Raw genomic sequence first — 19,570 nt, forward strand, 5'->3', positions numbered from 1 at the left:
CAGGTGGACACATGTAAATTGCTCCAGCAACATGTAAAACCCTGGAGAGTTTTTGAAAAGCCTGATCATTAGACAAAGGAAATAGAAAAGTTGGTGGAATGGGACCTAATTAATTATGTCTATCATACATGGAAGAAGTAAAATGAAAATATGAATTGCTGAAATGAACAATAAAGTAAACCTTTGTTCAGGATTAGAAATAGGCGCTTGGGACCTAATTATACACCACAATTTCTGAAAAAGTGGATCCTGCAGGAATAAATGCTCTGCAAAAATAAATCTGCTGCATAGAAAGTAATATATGAGTTAGAACACAAAGGATTTGGACTACTAACAAAAAGGTATTTAGAGACTAATACTGACCTTGGCTGTTATTCAAAGCCTACCCACTGAAAAGAAAATAATAATAGATTAATAACATGAAACATTATTGAGCAGATGATGCCAGTAGGATTGGGAACAAGGAATTATTACAGGTTTCCTCTCCTGCAGGAGGACTCTGATGCCCATTACGGGCTACCAGAGAGCAGATTCCCCATGAGACTTGGGATCTGCAACCTTACCCCATCTCTGCTGGGAGCTGAGGTGAGAGGGTGCCAGGCTGTGTGACGGAGGAGCAGTTGGTACCTCCTGTACAGCAATGGTACCTGGCTTCAGGAAACTGAGGCTGGAGGTGCCCAGATCAGGCTGTGCTCCCCACACTCAGCCTGGGTACAGTCCAATGCACAGCCGCTCCTGTCCGGCTGGGGCTTCCTCCTTCTACCTCTGGAAACCAAAGCCTGGGGATGGGGGCAACTGGCAGACACTGGCAGTTCAAGGAGCATTGAGCCTCCAGCATGTTTTCTGCATGGGCCAAACATGTGGAGGACACCCTGGTTGCCTTTTATGAGTTTAAATCTAGTCTTGTTGTATTTCCGTGCCTGCAGAAGGAGAAAGAAAGAGGGATATCTTTTGTTAGTTCATTCCCAGGCTCTTAAGTCATGGGGTTAGGGCTGCAGTACTAGGCAGCCGACATTTCTGCAGCAGCAAAGATGAAAGTCAGACAAAATAATCCAAAGAAGTGCTTAACTGTGACTATTAAGTCCCAAAGGATTTATCAGAGTTTACTTTCCTCTGACTTCTAGGAGAGACTTCGGCTGAAGTCCATTAAGCAAATTAAAAAGCAGAACGAAAATAAACACAGATTAATGGAGATAGGAATTTTATGAAGAAAAGGAAACAGCCAGACCTTGTGACAAAGCTCCTGGGCTGCTATTCAGGTTTTAAGGCCCCCAGACCTTATAAATGGAGGAGATTATTCTCTTCATGTTGCCCTGCTGGTAGTCGTAAAAGACAGTTAATAGAATTTTTTTTCCCCCACTGAGAAGTCCTGTAGAAACTCGAGTAATAATATAATCCATAATGTTTCAGCTCAGTGCGTGACATGCGGCTATTTGTTCCTTTGTTTCCAGGCAGGGAATCAAGCTATAAATCTTGTAGTGACACAGATACTGTACTGGGTCTGTGGCATTTTATCTCCTGCTGAAACTGAAACCCATCTGAGCAGCTTCCCACACAATTAAGGACTTGCATGTTAGAACAGCCAGGCAGGATTTCTGTATTTATTACTTTGGCATCACATTTAATATTTAATCCAGAGGAGATATCACAGACATGTTTGAAACCTCATTTTGCTTGATAAAGAATACTTTGAAACCAAGAAGATATGCAAATTATGTCATTACGGAGTCCTGTTATTTATTGTCTTTAATAGTATAAATTAAAGCAAACGCTCCCATAAGGAGGAGATTCCTTCCGTTGCTCTGCTTCTAAGTGATTTTTTTAATTTTCACTAGGCTTACTAGTGTTCATGGCTGAAAACAGAGAGATATCAGAATGGTAAAACAAGAGTAAATAAAGACCTCCACTTCGCTGTGTGGCCAGGCCCTGCTTGAGCTGTGAGGTGGTACCAGCTCACAGGGCAGAACTGGCTTTCCTTGACTCAGCTGAAGATACCAACATGCCAGGAGCAAGCACTGACCACCTGTACAGAAAATCTCTTGGGGTCCTCACCACAAACTGGAGGAAAATGGGCACATTCGTGTTTCTTTTTACTGCCTTGACTGGAAGACCCTCTCACTGTCTTCACAGCATCTAACAAGTGTGTAATTTGTCACTTGCCTCGGCTTATTGACTGACCTATGTGCTAATTCTTGGTTTGCCACTTACTCATGGACAACTCTCTGTAGAAACTAAAAACATCTCCCACACAAATTTACTTGAATTTCGTTCATGGGTTCCTACTTCTACCCAGCTGGAGGCATTGGAAAAAGTTCTGCTATGTTCTCCATGAGAAGGTGATATTTCTGTCTGTGCAAATATCCTGCAATATGAGCTTAAAATATAAAATATACCACTGCTGGTAGGCTCACTTGCAGGGCCAGTTTTCAGGTGAAACAGAAAATGAACCTCAGAGGTCTGACCCTGAAAACCACCGCCACAGCTATGATGTTCGCTGGCTGTGCTGGATCCCAGTTCCCCCAGTGTGAGGCAGGGCTCGGGGGGCTTCATCCCCAGCTGACAGGGTGGGGGAGTGGGGGTTCTGGAAGGGTGAGCAGTGGCCAGGGGACAGCCCTCTGGGATGCCCACCCAGGCCCAGCCCTGAGCCCCGTTGCTGAAGGTATGGATTCCTCTAGGTATACATGTTTGGGTTTTTTTAAGCAGCCCTTTACTGCCCTTGCCTGCAGACAATGATCACCGGAGGCAGCACTGGAGGTAGCCCTTGCCTCTGCCCCTTGCTGCCAATGGCTCTGCAGGGCTGCAGATGGCTCTGGTGGCACGGGCACCTGGGTACAGCCTGCCAGGGCTGCAGGACTGCGCTGCGTAGCCAGAAAGCAAATCACCTCGTAGGTTTGGTAAAAGCGGGTGCACAGGGAGGAAGAAAGGAGGGACAAGAGAGTAATTACCACAAGGAAAGGGTCTTAATTTTGTTTGTAAAGTGCAGATTTGAAGTGTTTCCTCAGACAAACACCTGGGACTTGTAGGATATGACTCAGCGTGCATGCTGGTATTTGGATAAAAGGCTGATGTGCAAACCGGGGCTAAGGGTTGGTGAGTTTAGGTATGGCAATGAGGTCACTGCACATCACAGCTTCTGCTCAGAGGCTGACCAGCACTAGCGTAAGAGGCTGAGGCATCTGAGCAGCTAAAGCATGTAACCCTTCCCTTAGTGGGTCCAATTTGTCAGCTTGCCAGTTCCCACAGGACACCTGACTTCTCCCCACTAATATAAGAAAACTGCAAAATGGCAGTGCCTGAAGCGCTCTGTTTTCCACATCTGCACTGATAAAACCCGTTTGTGTCCCAGGCTGTCCAGCATGGCCACAGTGTACGTGCACGCCTGCACACATGGGTGTGTACTCCCCAACGGCAGGCGGGAGCAGCCCGGCGTCACCAGAGCCAGTCATGCCACCACCTGCTGGGGAGCTGGTCTTGGATGTCTAACTGTGCTTTATTGCCTGCTTATGCCTTGTTTTTACTTTTTGCCTTGGGGATCCCCAGTGTGCAAGGACCAGCAGCCCTGCAGGAATGGGGTCTCCCCTGCTGCTGCTACTGCTGGCCTTGCTGACTGTGGCCACCAAAGCCAAGGTGTTCAGCTAGTGCAAGCTGGCTCACGTGCTCCAGGAAGAGGGGCTGGATGGTTACAGGGGCTACAGCCTTGCTAACTGTGAGTTTCAGTCCCCTGTCTCCCCACGGCCTTTCCTTCCTGGCTGCTGCCATGCCCATGGCTGGCAGCTGTGGCATAGCCTGAGTGCCTCTTCTGCTCCTGCCCAGGGCTCTGCATGGCTTTTTATAAGAGCACCTTCAACACGGCAGCTCAGAGCATCAAAGGGGATGGCAGTGCCCACTACGGCATCTTCCAGTTCAGCAGCCAGCTGTGGCACACCAGTGACCGCAGACCCTCAGACAACCACTGCAGGATGGCTTGCAGGAGCATGAAAGCACTGCCTCTCCAGGGCCAGCTGCAGAAGAAGCAGCCTGAGGCCTCCCTCTCTGCCCAACTTCACTCCCTGGCCGAAATGGAGCTGGGGGGCATGTGGAGCCCAACCTGGGCAACTCAGTGCCTGTGGCCACAGGAAGTTGAGGGTGATGAATGTCCAGCTCCAGCTCCTCTTTTGATCTGTGCAGGGTGTGGGTAGCCCTGCTGACTCCTGAGGCAGTGGAATGAGAGGCCACAGCCATTGCCAGAGGTGTTTCTCCCAAGCAACATAGTGTTGTTGCCCCCAAGCCTTCTCCAGGGTTTCACCTTGCACCTCTTGGCCAGCTCCCTTCCCTTGTCCCATATCCATTCTTTCCTTTCCTGGGGCACTAGGGACCCCAGGGCTCTCTGGGTGTTTTGACTGTGGGTGGAAGATAGGCAATCGTGATTAAGGTGGGTTATGATGTAGGGCTGGATGAGATAAATGCATCCCCCTGGTTGTGGAGTAGTCGGGAAAGTGATCACCTAAGGCTGGTATTACCTCCAGGCAGGTCCAGGTCTTGCCTCTGGGTCTGCCAGCAGTGGGGACCTCCCAGGCACACATGGGAAGGGTTCTGCTGTATCTGACTATCAGATATCCTGCTATATGAGAAAACCCAAAGTCTAGAAGGCTGGGGCTAGACCTCCCGTTCCTGTTCAGACCAAAACCTCCTTTTCCAGATAGGTAGAAAAGCTCCCTAACAGTTGGGGTTTTTTTTAATTATTTATTTTATTTTATTTCTCTAATAGCAGAACAGGCAGGAAAGGATTGAAATATCATAAGCATAGATGGGTCTGCCTCCCATTTCCCTCCTCTCCTTCCATCTCTCTCTTACATGTGATTATAGAGGGAGGCACACCAGCATTTTCAGGGGAAAATGTACATTTATGGTTGTTGCTGGCATGCAGAAGCAGATGAGGGTTCCTGCCTGGCAGCATCTAAGCACGTGAGGATGATGGCAGCCTAGCAGTGGGGAGAATGAACAGCATCCAGCCCCACACTGATACCCAGGGCTGCTCAAGTGCCCAGCCCTCTCTACACCCAGTGGAGAAACCTGCTCTGGGCAGGTGTCCTGCCCTCAAGCGAGCTCATGGGACTGTGCTTCTCTCTCTGCAGATCTGCTATTTAGTAACATAACTGATGACATAATCTGTGCCAAAAGAATTATGTTAAATCCACAAGGAATGACTGCCTGCTAAGGGGCTTCAGGGACAGTTTCTTTGACAGGGCTCATGTGTGTTTCTGGAGGATCATGGAGGAGCATGACTGCCACACAAAGGCAGCACAGACACACCAAAGAGGAGGAACCACAACTTCAATGCTTTGCAGATGGGTGGGAATGGAGAGGCAAACTTGCACTGCCTCAGCCTCTGCAAAGCATCTCACAAGAAAGACTAGGGAGGAAGGAACAGAGAAAAAGTGTTCCAGAAAACCATCTCAGGTGAAAAATAAATGATCAGTAAATAGCCCATCAGGTAGTAGGTTAGCCCTTGAAAATTTCTCTGATAATGCTTTCCAAGTCCTTCAGAGTGCTCCTTCCCCCACTTTTTGCTGTCTCTTAGCTGGAAGCACCTAGCATGGAAGCAATACTTCCCACAGCATCTGGGAGCATTAATCACTGAAATCCTGATGAATCTATATGACAGCCCTTGCTTGGTGTAGCTCTGAACCAACCCTGGGACTCCAGGCTGCTAGAACATAGGGAGCCTGTAAATGGAGAGTAAGCAACAGGCTAAGAAAATAGAAGTGGGGGTAGAAGACAATTCCAATGATCATATAAATATGTGGTTATCTGAAGTCCCAAGGCATTTAGTGCAAAAATAGTGGTGTTAACCACTGCATCCTGAATACATTCCAAGTTGAGGGGCAAGATTCTACCTTCAGATTCCCCCTTCCTCCTCGCCACCATTGCTGTCGGACTCATTAGCCTTCTGTGCTTCCTGTGGTGGGCTGATGCAAAGCCTGGCTCACTGCAAAAGCAGCAGCATTTCTGAGTAGAGGTGAGGTAAGTAATTTGTGTGACATACACAGTGAGCAGGCTTAGGGCCCCTGTGGTGAGCACTGCTGTGTGCAGTGGTGAGCATGGTCCACTGTGCCTTCAACGCTGTGCTCAGCTGTAACGTCCCAGTGGAGGAGGGACTTGACATTGCAATTCATTGTTCCCAGCCAGACTTGGAGACAGCTGAGGTGGCATCAAGGGACAGTGATGGCTGCACTCCTCAACGTGAGATGCTCAGCCAGAGTTGGAGGGTCTGCAAGTCCTTCTGCGGGGCTGGTGATGGGAGGTCCCTCATTAGGGAAGACCCTACAAAACACAGAGCCTGCTTGTATTGGGTATGAATTATACCAGTCTAGTACCTAAATAGGCTCTCTTTGCTTCTTTTGTCCTCAGGGAAGGCTGGGCAACGCACTTCAAGGGACGAGACCTGTCTGAGTGGGTGGAAGGATGTGACCTGCGAGAAAGTCCCCAGCTCAGCTCCTCTGCAGCTGATGGGGCTGCCTCTACTCTTCTGCAAGGGGAGGGCTTCCCGCTTGCTGCACAATACTTCTCAGTATTTGCAAACCAAATACATTCAACAAGGTATAAACTAACTAACAATACAGCATGTTTTTTTTTAAAAAAAAACAACAACAACAAAACAACTAGACTTTCCATTTTTCCAATGTGATTTAGGGTTCAGTCCTGAAAGATTTTCCCCAGGGGTTTTTTTTGTACATGTTTGAATGGGGCAAGGGGCTGAGGGTCAGGAGCTGGGTAAACAGCAATAGCCTTGGACACAGCTGATTTCTCTGGAGTTTTCAAAGCAAATGAAAAAGAGAAGACCTCAAAAAAAGGATGCAGATTTGCAAGGTTTCCAACACCTCTTATTTATCTATTTGAAATAAAAATGTAGCAAAATACAGCCCAGAATCTTACTCGGTAAAACTTGTATCTGCTCAGCAATGTAAGCTGTTCCTGTGGAAAGCCAAAGTGCTGCACAGCTCTTTCATGACTCTCAGGGCAAAGGAGGCACGCAAGCTCTCCTGCCCACGGTGCAGCTTGTGCTGTAACTGGCCAGTCCTGCAGCTAGATCTCTACAGCAGTCCCTAGCTGTGCATGAAGCTAGCCCTGTGCTGGCGGTGTTCCTCCACCATGGAAAAGCCACGGTGCAGTGGAAAGAGATGTCTGGTGTAGGATTGGCTGTGACTCACAGCTGGGAAGATTTGATGCAGGGCCAGAGAGGGTTAAAGAAAAACGGTGGTGGGGGTGGCTGTCACCACAGATGAGTATTAGCTCTGTCTGCTGGTTTTTTTTTTGAATGCTTGGGAAAGTACAAGAATACAAAGGAGTATTTTTGTATTATGTTGTGGTGGCTGTTCTTGCATTTAAAGGAGAAAAGAGAAAAAAATCAGAGCAACATATTTGTTGTCAGTAGGTTGGTTCTGAATCAAAATCTTACCTTCGGACACTGCTGAGCTTTGAAATCCAAGCCTAGGTCTAGAGATGTAAGTCACTGGTGGATGCTTTAAATGTGTGATGACTGCCACTTCACCAAAAAAATTTCATTCATGTCAAAATGCCAGATCCTAACAGAAAATATAATCTTTGGAAGTTCCTATTCATTCTTGTTCTGAGGAAAATCTAGAGCAATTTCTATACAGTACCAGGAATTGAGACCAAAATTTTCATCTGTGGCTTAGTTGCACATTTTTTGTGTTTTCTGGAGATGGTGGATATGTCAAATATTTGAATGTTAGTGCTGGGGTCCTAGAACAGATGCAGAAACACAGAGGAAGTGTGTTTACTGCTGGATGTGGTTGGCAGCAGTTCTGTCAAACCACATCCTATAGCAGCTCTGGTGTCTTCCTCAGCAGAATATGGAGTTGACCCATGGCAGAGCTCTGAGGACACAGGGCAGCTGCCTTGTGTAAGGTGTGACAATCTGCCTGTCCTGCCCTTTCACTTAAGGCGAAAATCTAGGTGTCCAGCTTCACTTTTACTTAGAAACCAAGTAAGGAACTGGCTTTCAAACACATCCATCCAAAATCCCAAGAAAGGCAGACAGTGTGTTTTCCTTGTTTTCTTGATGAAAGCAAATTTTCCGTTTATTTCTAGGAGGTGGTATTTGCAGGGGAAATTTAGTAATCCTTATGAAAAAACAGTATCCCCCTAACCTGCAGCCCCCCTGGTGACATGAGGACTGCAAGTAATCTGGCACGCTGTCATGTCTGAGCACTGTAACTACATGAGGACCTTGCCAGCACACATGGACAACAGGGATCATGAGATCATCTATAGACACATTTTAGAGGAAGAAGAAACCTCCTACCAAGATAGAAACAAATTAAATAAAGGGCCTGGTCCTGTTTCCCCATCAATTTAAAGGAAGTTTTGCCACCGTTCTTAAAAGTAAACAGAACTGACTTTGTAGCGTGTGTCATCAAACAGCTCCAGAATGCTTGAGAGTATTTCAACACTTCCATTATATGCCCTATCTTTCAAATTTGGACATAAATATTCACTTGGCAGAAATCTCAGCCTACAAGCAAATTAGATTTGTTTTTAGCATTTTTTCCACTCACAAAGGAAAAATAAAAGAGAGAAAGAGCTTTTCTTGAATGTTAAGTTACTGCTGTTATGCAATAACATCTACATTTTCTCACTACTGTACCCTAAAAAATGAATTTAACATAAAAAATAATTAACTAATTGATGCTGCAATCACTATTTTCAGGTGCAAGGGAGGCAAGCGATGCCAGGGGATCAGCCAGCAGTCAGGAAGCCACTGCTAGAACAGGCTGATGTGCAGCTTGTGGGCCATGACAGCCTGCAAGCCATCGGGCCATGGCTCAGGGCACTGAGAGCAGAGCAGTGTGTGACCAGAGCTGCCGGCTGATCACCTGCATGCATGGGGATGGAGTAAGGCAGCTGGGGCTGTCGGAGTCAGTGTTATGTACCACCACAAAACCCAGCTGTGTGTCTAACCAGCCTTCCCTACAGTGAAGCTGGGGGCTTTGCTGTCATTTTCTGCAAAGCTCTTTGAGACCAGATTGTGTAGCTGCTATAGCGACTTGAAAGTGTTCATCTGAGGTCTATGAGGTCAGAGAGGAGAGCTGGTCCTCTGCTCCATGATCTCATCCATGATCTCCAGCTCCACATCCCCAACTCCAGTGAACAAAGCCAGGGGTGCCAGATCCAGCTGCACTGTGAACGCAGGAGACATCCCAGAACACCAACATGCCCCTGCCACAGGTACCACCATAAATTTAGTTCCTTTGTTTACTTTGCTACCGGCCAAATGCCACTACCTTCTTCCAACCTGAGTATGTAGCCAGATTTTTGGATCCTGAAGATTATATTTATTAAGAGAAGAAACTGAAGATTAATTTAGCTGTTTCCTCAATGCAATCCCCTTTCTTTAAAGACTTATAGAGTGTACCAGGCACAGGGCAACTCATGCAACCAGGGAGAATTATTTGCTCTCAATTCAAAATGAAACTTCTGGTACCCTCCCAAATTGCTCCTTCTGTCAAAGCTGCTTTGTGTGGTCTGTCATGCTGGCTGCCAGCCTGATCTTCTCTGCATCTGCTTCTGGGCTGCCTGCATCCTTCTCTTACACACCCAGACATGCACCCCACCATCACTGGTCCCCTGCATGTGCAGGCTGGGGGCAGGTACTTGCCATCAGCCATGGAGCAGCTTCTCTCCAGGCTGTGCTCCCTGCCTGCTGGTGTCCTGCTGTTACAGCTACTGATCCTGGAGCTTACAAAAAGAAACATAATTGTTTTTACACAGATCCTGAAGGATGGACTGGGAACTTCAGTATAATTTAATCTAAACCAGGATAAGACAGTAAATATTGTTGTGTTTGCATAAGGATGAAGTAGGGTGAGTAAAGCAGAAGATGCTGAGGAAAGAAGCACCTGTATGATTCACAAGAAGAAATGTTGAAAAGGTACAGTTTCATAGCTTGGCCACCTTCACTGAAAAATAATACACCGTTAGAGCGACTCAGGAATCTCTTTAATCCTTTCAAACAGTTTCTAAATCTTCACCTATATTCATGGCCTGTGCTCCTGTGTCAGTGATGTTAAACAGGGGAACCCAGTCCCTTGCACCCAGCTGTGTGGAGCCAGTCTAGCACAAAATCAGTGTTTCTGTTCACTACTGCTATCTCCCAGAGATCTCTCTGGGACTGAGAAGGTCCTCCTGGTGGCCTGATCAAAAAGATCAAGGGATGATGTGATTACAAAGCATAAGCACTGTCATGGGCAGAAATCCTGGGCACAGCAGAGCTGTTTAATCCAGGGGAGAAAAGCATAACAAGAACCAATGGCTGGGACTTATCTCCAGGCAAATTCAACTGATAAATGCATTATAAACTTTTAATCAGCGAAAGGAGCTTAACAAGCAGAATAAACAAGCAGAAGAAATGGTGGCTTCTCTGGCTCTTGACATTTTTCAACAGAGACCAGATGCTTGTCTGGGTCTGCAATGGTGGAAAGCAGCTCCTGGGGCTCTGCCAAAGGGGACATGGATGAAAACCTTCAGTCTGGTGTCAGCAACAGCAACTCACTCGCCCTCGGGCTAGATCAGGCTCAGATTTTACCCTGCTCCAGATCAGCTTTGTGACACTTGCCATCCCTCTCTTGATGACACAGCTTGCCATCTCCAGCTCTGGTCCACAGCTTATTGCCCCATCCTCAGTACCTGCTGCATGTCCTGCCTCCATGGAGTGGAGCCCAGTGTCATTCTATGGAGACCAGCCTGTCACTTTGCCTCTTGCTGCTCTGTCTGAACCTTCTACCCACCAGCCGCAGGGTAGGGAGAGGGAGAGATGGTCAGTCTCGCTGGTGCTGGCAGGGTCCCATAGACTCCTAAAGTGGGGCGTGGGGGAAAGACCATCCAGGATGGTCTAACAGCTAACAGCTGGGAGCGGGGGAAGTCTTAAGGGTAAGTCCCTGGGTTCAGTATTTTTGTCTAACTTGCATAGCAGTGGGAAGTATCATTCACGTTTTAGATCTCAGACATTGTAATTGAATTTCCAAGGCTATTAGATAATGGGTAGAGTGTGGCTTTACTACAAGAGCCTTGAAATTGAACCTGGTCCTTTTTTCCTGAGTATCAGTGCCTTGCTGAAAGTGTAGACTTTCTAATGCTAAGGGGTGTGCCACCGTGTAGCTCTCAAAAGGTATTTGAAAATCACATTTGGCACTTAGTGAGGAAAAGATGATCTAGTGGACTCTTCTGGCCCAACGTCTATGAATCCTTTCACAGTCTCCCAGGGCACCCAGTGTGTGTTTGCTCATGACCCTTCTGCAGCAGCGGTGGACAAGGACTGCTGTTTCTGTGGGGAACATCATCCCTGTCCGCCTCAGCCCATGCTGCTGTCCTGCCCCAGGTGCTGATTCCCACTTGGCTGGACCATGCCCTGGCTCCCTCTAGCTGAGACCCCCTGGGCTAGTGCAACTGTGGCTGCTGCAAACCATCTCAGGGAAATTACTTTAGATTTGTGCCAGAGTCATTTCTCCCTAAAGGTCGCAGGACACTTTCTTTCACAAGCTGCTTTCCACATGCTGATCTTTTTTTAAGTGTTCTGGGCTGAGGTCATCCATGCTAGTCTCAGCTAGAGGAGTAATCTTTGTGGAAACTTTGAACGAAATCCCTTCAGCATCTTTCAAATTGTGGGAGAGTGGTAAAATAGACTTTTATAATTGTTAAAAGGATAATCAGTTTTTTGGCAATGCTACAAGAAAATAGATGATGTTGAAAGGTTAGCAGTAAGACAATCCTTTTAGGGGGTTTGTACTGTGCTTGGTTGAAGGGACCTACCATGACCAGGGTAGATGTCTGCTTTAACTTTTAATTAAGACAAGGAAACTCAATTCATAGGCAACATTACTACATAGTTTTACTGGATTTTACACAAGACAGCAGCTCTGTGATGGCTGTTGATATTTTCATGAAGGTGTTTGTAAATGGAATAACAATCACATATCTGCTATTAGAATAATTCAAACTACAAATATATTAAAAAATCCAAGCATCAACCTCATTCTCTTAATTGCTTAATGGTGGGATACAAAACAATCCTTGTAGAAAAAAAGTAAATAGAATTTACATGTGAGATTGTCAGCAAAGGCTGATTTTCTGCACTGATCTGTACAGTCTATGCTGGTATTGTGTGCTAACCGAACCCCTTTGTAGACATGCTGCTCTTGCATTGCACTCTGGTAGTAGTTAAATAATGGTCCCATGGAAGATAAAACTAGCCCCATATACGTCACCCAAGGATGTTTTTGTTCTTTAAAGCTACTAAACATAGTGTAGACAAAATAGAAAAGAATCAGAATTTCTGTGCCATAATTGAACTCTATAATTAAAATAACAAAGAAAGCAAAGTGCAAAATGTGATGCTGTTGCAGCATATGTCATAGCAGCAGTGCACACGGCAGTTCCAGTTTTATGGTTAAATCCATAATAGACATTTCTTTGTTGGGAGCAGTATCATCTGGAGCTTAAAATGTGCTGGTGATGCCTTCATGTCAGCATTTTCTGATTATTAACAATTTCATTGTGCTGCTCAAAGTTGGCAATATTTTGTATTAAAGTTCTGCTACTATGAGTTTTGCTTGTGTTTTACTAAAGAGCATTATAACACAGACCCTCAGGGGAAATTCCATTCCCCTTATTAAAAAATTGTGGCTATTTTATTTTTCTTATCTCTGCCATCCATTTCCTTTTGTTTCTCAATGCATTGCTGCAAATCACAAAGACATTTCCTTGTCTGCTTTACTTTGGACCCCTTTTAATGAAAGCTCCTACATAATCAAAGTCACAGGATTCATTTGATGAAGTGAACTGGTTTTGCTGAAGGGTCACAGTTGGAGATTTAGCATTTCAGAAAAGCAAAAGATCTAAAGGCAGGAGAAATGGACAACAGTTTTTACAAGATATCAGATAAACATGCAGTAACACAGAATGAAATTCAGTTCTTACAAAGCAGAACAGCTCAGTGTGATCTGTCTTAACTACGACCAGGTGATCGGAGCCAGCCTCCCTGCAGAAAAGTGAGCCTCACTTCCTTTGCCTCATTAGTCTGTTTTCTGTGGCATGATGTCATGTCCAGGAGGTACTTTGTACTCACTGATGCAGGGCTACAAGGAGTGGTGTAACTTAAGAGAGAGAAAAACATGAGAGCAAAAACATTTCCCTGTTCCCTTGCTTGTAGATACTACTCGGGCTGCTGCTCAGCAGGCAGCAGGAGATCAGACTTTCTGACCAAGAAACAGTGGTCATTGCCAATTTGCTTTCATCAGGAGCAAAAAGTCTGAATAGACAAAGTTTCTCAAGAAACAGAAAGTTCTGGTAAATGTCTGTGTAAAACACATTTTCCTGACATTGTCAATGTGAAGTATTTTGACATTGTCAAACCAAAAGGCTGTGTTTGGTTGTGTCCCCTTGAACGGCTGCTGCTGCTTCTAGGACCTGTCATTCAGGTTTCTCATGTCCCCAGCTTGCATCTGAGGGCCAGGCTCCTCACGGGGCTACATGTCACCATGTAAGCTGTGACCAAACAGCCCACAGACAGCTCTCCCCATCGGAGGGGCTGCATGAGCATTGGAAGAGGTCTTCCAGGAAGAGTCCTCATCAACATCATTGTCAAGCAGATGCAAGACACACATCCCACTACAAGTTCAACAAGCTTAAAAGTCTTGTTCTGAAGAAGATTGAAACAAAATGTTTTATTTTATTTCCCACCTAAATTCAATAGAAAAGTGCTCACTAGAAACACCTTTTTGGCCCTAGGATCTAAGCTGCTGCAAAGGGGCACAGCCCAGGATACCTGGGTCTCAAGAGGAGGGAGCTCAGGGAGTAGGAGATAAGCAGTGGGGCCATTGGTGTCAGCCTTAGACTTTTTCATGCGGACTGCAATGCTGCAGTCTTTTAGGCAGAATTAAGCAGTTAGAGTGGGATTCAGCTCTGCTTAAAGTAGACACCTCTCGCCTGTTCAGCTGAATAATATGCAGAGCTCCTTGGACTCAATAGAGCGCTTAAACACAGGCACCAAGAGACATTGGAGCTATCAGGAGGTTTCCTGTGTAGCCTCCAGCTGCAGATCTGCGAGCATGCAGTTGTCTGCAGGTCCCGCACGATACCTCCCCACCAGTACAGATTCCTCAATATCCTAGATCATCTTCAAGGGGCACTAGCTGGTCATATTTAGGAATTGACTCAAACTCTGTTGACCACATTGACTGGATGTCTATCGACTATGATGAGAGTTTAGATATCTAGTGTTCAGACACCTACATTTAACTGCCTGCATGTGGGTGGCTAAATCCTATACTGAACTCAGGGCGACTGTATCAGAAAAAACAGTCAGCAACCCAAACCACTGCAAGAAGAGCACTCGCAGGTTCGAGTGTGACTTGAATGAAACACTGTCATTCCCCTCCAAGCAAAGAGCTGCCTCTGGATTTTGCTTAGTTTTTTCCCCCCAAAGGACCTATTTGATCCTACTGTGGGGTTTTTTCCTACATATTGTACAGAGGAGGGTTTTAGTAAGGGTTTTAAGCTGATGGCACTCTGACTTGCTTAATCTGTTCCCTGTTCAACACGCCATGTCCTTCAAAACGAGCATGCAGGTTTGTGAGAGGCATACCTCTGGCACAAAATTAATCAAATGCAGAGGTCAAGTTCTGCAAAAGTAGGTGGTTCCCTTGAAACATACCTTTGAGTCTTCATCATTCTTGCCATAATTTCCAAAGTTTGGACTTCTCAAAATTTGCCATGACTAACTTACATTTACACTAATCAGTGTGTAAGTCAAGAAATTGCAAATTTCTCCTCCAAGACAGATGTAAGCAGTGAATGAGCTGCTAACATCTCATTACACGCAACGATGTCATTATGTGGAAAATAACACAACAAGGATGCCTGAAGCAAGATTTTTAGCCACTGAGATCTGAGAACTTGGTCATAAAATACTGACTCAAATTGAAACAGTCAGGATGAAATTCAGTGCGTTAATATCAGCAACTCAGACACTACTATGCTGCATGGGCTTGTCGTTCTCCTTGTTTCTTTAACATACTTAAATTGTGTTGAGGTAATGGGAGTGGCATGGTTAGGAGCTTCAGACCTCTTATAATTCAATTGTAACCTTGGCAAATTTCTACATTTTAACAGATCCTCTAGTAACATGCTCCAAAACCCCATAGGACCCTGCTAAACTCTGTAGGACCTGCCTTAGATGAAAACACACTCAGACGGGTAGTTAACAGAAGGGCTTGTTCTGTTTTGGAATCACTTGGAGTCTGGCACATACTGAAGTTCATCCCTGATAAGCCTACAACACCGTAAATTCTGCAAACCCTGGTCAACTAGGAAGAAATCTGAGCACACTTAGACACCATATAACCTCAACTACAGTATGTTTCCCTGAGCTCTCTTGCAGGTGGAGAACTGAAAAGCAGCAATGTTAGATGTACCCAGGGCTGTATGTTGCGTGACAACACAAGGGTGTGAGCCCAGCTTCACAGAGCAAACCACTTTTATCGCTGGAATGTCAGCCTTCCTTTTATTTTGTCTGTGGTCTCCATAGGCTTTACGTGAGGCATAAGATGTGGATGTGTGCGTCACCTGAGGGAGATGCTGAGGGGCAACTCAGGTGAATAAAATCCTCAAGCCAGTTAAAATCCCACGGGATGAAACATGAGCCTCTCCTGCTCTAAGCTACTCCTTAGACTTTCTCGCTTTCTCCAGGAAGGAAGAGCTACTGTAGTCCTCGGACTGAGGCCAGCACTCTTGAGTTGTTCCAGCAGTCAGAGACAGAAAAACTCAGCCAATACCTAAGCACAATAAAACATAGCACCAAGGGAATGAAAGCCACAGGTCTGCTGCAAGGCAGCCTCTTGGATACAGCTGGGGATGCTGCCCTGTGGTAGCAGGGGTCTTCGTAGCTGCAGGGGTGGACATCTACTTTTTCTCAGGGAAGCTTCCCTGAGTGTGTGTTGCTGGTCCTGAAGGGTGGCTGTCCCCTGGCTGAACGGCAAGGACTGCCACCACAGTCAGCAGCCCCCCTGGCACTTTTGGAGCCAAGTAGAAGGGAAATATTTGCTGCTCCTCATCACAGAGGATTCAGGAGATGCCATGGAGAATATATGGGCCCTTTATGTTTCTCCCTGACTGCTGTTTGCACAGAGAGCCTATGGATGGGGTATGAGTGCTGTTTATGGAGTGGCTTAGAGACACAAAGCACTCTGATTTTGGAAGGATCTGACTTTCCCTTGCAGCCTGGAGCAGACAGGGTTTCTGGGCACTTTGATTACCCATGAACCAAAGCCTGGGAAGGGAGATGGAGGTACACCAAGCCTTGCCCTGTGATAGAGCTCTGCAGCTGGAGTTGGCACCCGCTGGCACAGCCCTGGCTCCCAACGGCTTCTTTCCTCATCTCACCACACACCCATCCATAGGGGTGTAAAAGCCCAGAAATGGTTAAAATGCAGCTCCGTATTTTTTGAAGGCAGACCTTCAGCCCTTTCCTCAGGCCCCTTTCCTTCACACACATGCAAAAATCATTGCTACCAAAGATCTCTCTACCATAGAAAGGGCACATACAAAATACAGCCTAATTTCACAGAGTAATCAGAATTACTTTTCAGAACAGTATTTTGTTACCAGCTAAAACAAACAGCGTGGTTATCACCAAGGGAACTGCCAGGCAGCCTAGAAGGGTAGATCACAAAAGATTAAATAGTTGAACAGAAAAAAAAGAAGGAAAGGTGCTTTTCCTACAAAAGACTGCCTCAGCTGGAAATAAAAAGGAGTGAAGTGGGAGAAGGAGAATTACACACACACCCCCATTACAGCAGTTAATCCCAGGAGGAAAAAGGGAAGAAGATCTGTAGCACTGACAATGGCTTTGTTGATGGAGTGCTGTGGGGCTGGGGCTGTCGACATCCCAGCTAGCCTGCACTTTTGAACCATGCTGTTGAGTCAGGCCCTACAGACCCACGGGAAGATGGAAACAGGATGACTGGACCTTTGATGTTGCCAGGGTGTAATAGCAAGAGGAGACGAGAGAGCCTATGCTCACAGTAACCCACTGTCTCTCATCAGCAGCAGCACATTAATTTGCTGGGTGAGGATCATGCGAGAGAAACGACGGAGCAGCTTGTCAGGAAAAAAGCACTAGGGAGGAGGCCCAGGGAGAGGAGGGGGCCAGGGGCTGGCAGGGGAGGGTGGGAAGGGGAGTTTGAAGAAAATTGCTCAAAATTACAGTATTCAGCTTTTGCTGACAGTATATCAAAGCCCAACTTCTGCCTTTATGATATTTAAATCCCTGCCGCTTCCCCAGAAAAACAGCATTGGCACAATAGAAACATTATGTGCCGGCATGGGGAGGAGGAGCACCACTGAAACGGGACTCGCTTCGGGTTGGGATGCTGACCGGGACTTGGAGGGCCTGACGGCTCCACTGCAGAGACAAACAAAGTGCCTGTCTACAGCGACAATGTCCAGAGGAGGCACTTTGAATTCATCTCCTGTTACATAGTTTGAAGCGCGCGCACACACACACAGACACACATTCACATGCACTCACACATACACACAGCCATACGCACACTCACACACAGTCATACACACTCACACATGCACTCACAATCACACTCACACACATGCACTCACACTCGCACACACACGCACTCACTTGCACACACACTCACATACACTCACGCTCTCACATGCACACACTGACACATGTGTGTACGCACATGCTCCCCCGCTCCCAAGGGAAACAGCCCCGTCATTGCACAGGGTAGGAGCACTGAAGAGGCAACAGCATTAAAATTAAACTGGATGATAAATCATAACTGACAGCTCAGTAAGAGGATTAAATCTCCTGCAGGGGTTTATGCCTTCTCCCTGTTACAATGCTTTGGTCTCCCTCATGGGATCAGCAGCCTCTTTACTGGTGGTGCCAAGTGCACGTTCAAAATGGCCGCCATCTTCCTCAGCCTCCTCAAGGAGCGACAGCGGACACAAACCCCTCTTGGAGCAGAGCCCTGGGAGATGGGCTGGGGGGGTGGCAGAGATCTTGACTGTGCTAGAAGGATGTGAGCTGCAGGAGGACAGGGAGATGCCAGGCAGTGTCTGCAAGAGGGCAGGGCCCTGGGAAAGGTGCGTGCTCCCCAGGGAAGCTAGCATGGCAGCCCCAAAGCACGTTCCGCATACATCCACATGTTCAGGGCCAGGCGCTAGCTGCCATGAAGAAGCAGTGTCAGAGCTCCTTGCTGCAGCCAAGTCATAGTCAAGTCCCACCAATACCCCTAGCCAAGCACCTTGTCAAGGATGTGCCTCTGAGTCACAGAGCCGAGGGGCAGAGGGGCCAGCGTCAGGCTGGAGCCTTCTGCACTGCCCACACAAAGCTCTACCTGAAGTGATGGAACAAGTTAGCAAATATGAACTGGTAAATAAGTTATCTTCAAAGAACTGTGCAAACGTCAATGCAGCTCTGCAAGACCCTGTGAGGGAGACAGCTATCTCCTCCTCTCCAGATGGCTGGAAGAGGTGGGGGTGCTTTTGTGGCTGCCTCAGGAGGGCTTCTGTGTACCAGGGGAGTCTGAACCAGACGTTGCATGAGCTGCAAGCAGCAGGGCCAGCACAAGGAGCAGCTCCTTCCCAGAGCTCTCAACCATCAGGATGTTGGCCTTGAGCACCGAGTGCAGGAGGCAAAAAGGTCAAGGGCACAGGGATGGATCTAGAGCAAACACCACAGGCACAGCAAACACCAGAGCACAGCTTGCCCGACGTTAGCCACCAGCCACCAGACAAGGACTCGGCACATGAAAACATCTTTAAGGCACTGTTTGCCGAGCAACATCAAAGGCCTTTGTGTTCATAACCTAAACTGGTTCCTTACTAGAAGAACAACAGTTCTAGCACTGAGGCCTTGTGCAAACAGACTTGTTTTGCCACCTCTTTCCTGCCCCTGTGCTGCCAGGTTGGTGACACTTTTCTTTCCCAGGATTTGTATGGAGTAGCAGGGGATGATGAGGAATTAGACTGGAAGCCAAAAGCACTGCCCACTCTGCGTGCAAAACCTGCCATCCCCTACTGGAGGAAAATAAACATTTCTTTTGATAGGAAAGCCAGAGTTGCATTTGGCCCGAGGATCAAAAGCCAGACATGTATTTTACACTTTGTTATGTTTTACTGATACAGCTACAAGCTGCAGAAGCAGAAAAAGCTTGTCCCCACAGAGATAGATGGCGGGTTAAGTCCTTCTGTCAACTTGCAAGGGAGCTCCTAATACATGTCATGAGGAAGGCTGACACCAAAAGCCCTGCTCAAAGGTAGCGCAACCTTGCAAAGCAGGCACAGCATTAATTCCTCAGTCCTTCAGTCATATGAATCCAAGGATGGATAGTATGACGGAAAACTGCCAATGGGAAGGGCAGCACCCAAGCGGTGGCCTGAGGAATCACAAGGAAATACCAAAGTATCCCAGCAAGACCAGAGCAGGAGACCTTCACCCCTCTGCCTTCCATCATCCCTTGTATATTCAAGGGATCTGTATTTCCAT

The 19,570-nt window shown here is 46.8% G+C and overlaps 1 protein-coding gene across 1 annotated transcript; it reads left to right on the top strand.

Moving 5' to 3' along the window:
• Positions 1-3,588: 3,588 nt before the first annotated feature.
• On the top strand, positions 3,589-6,947 carry LOC121086065 (lysozyme C, milk isozyme-like; the record flags this gene model as incomplete). The annotated part of the gene is given in 5 exon segments (XM_040589253.1): positions 3,589-3,706; positions 3,814-4,125; positions 5,115-5,192; positions 6,390-6,461; positions 6,940-6,947. Coding segments are annotated over 5 exon segments (588 nt in total), but the record flags the coding sequence as incomplete, so codon positions are not given.
• Between the last annotated feature and the right edge of the window lie 12,623 nt (positions 6,948-19,570).

This window comes from Falco naumanni, chromosome 4 (genome assembly GCF_017639655.2).
Source record: "Falco naumanni isolate bFalNau1 chromosome 4, bFalNau1.pat, whole genome shotgun sequence".
In the NCBI taxonomy this organism is placed as follows: Eukaryota; Metazoa; Chordata; class Aves; order Falconiformes; family Falconidae; genus Falco; species Falco naumanni.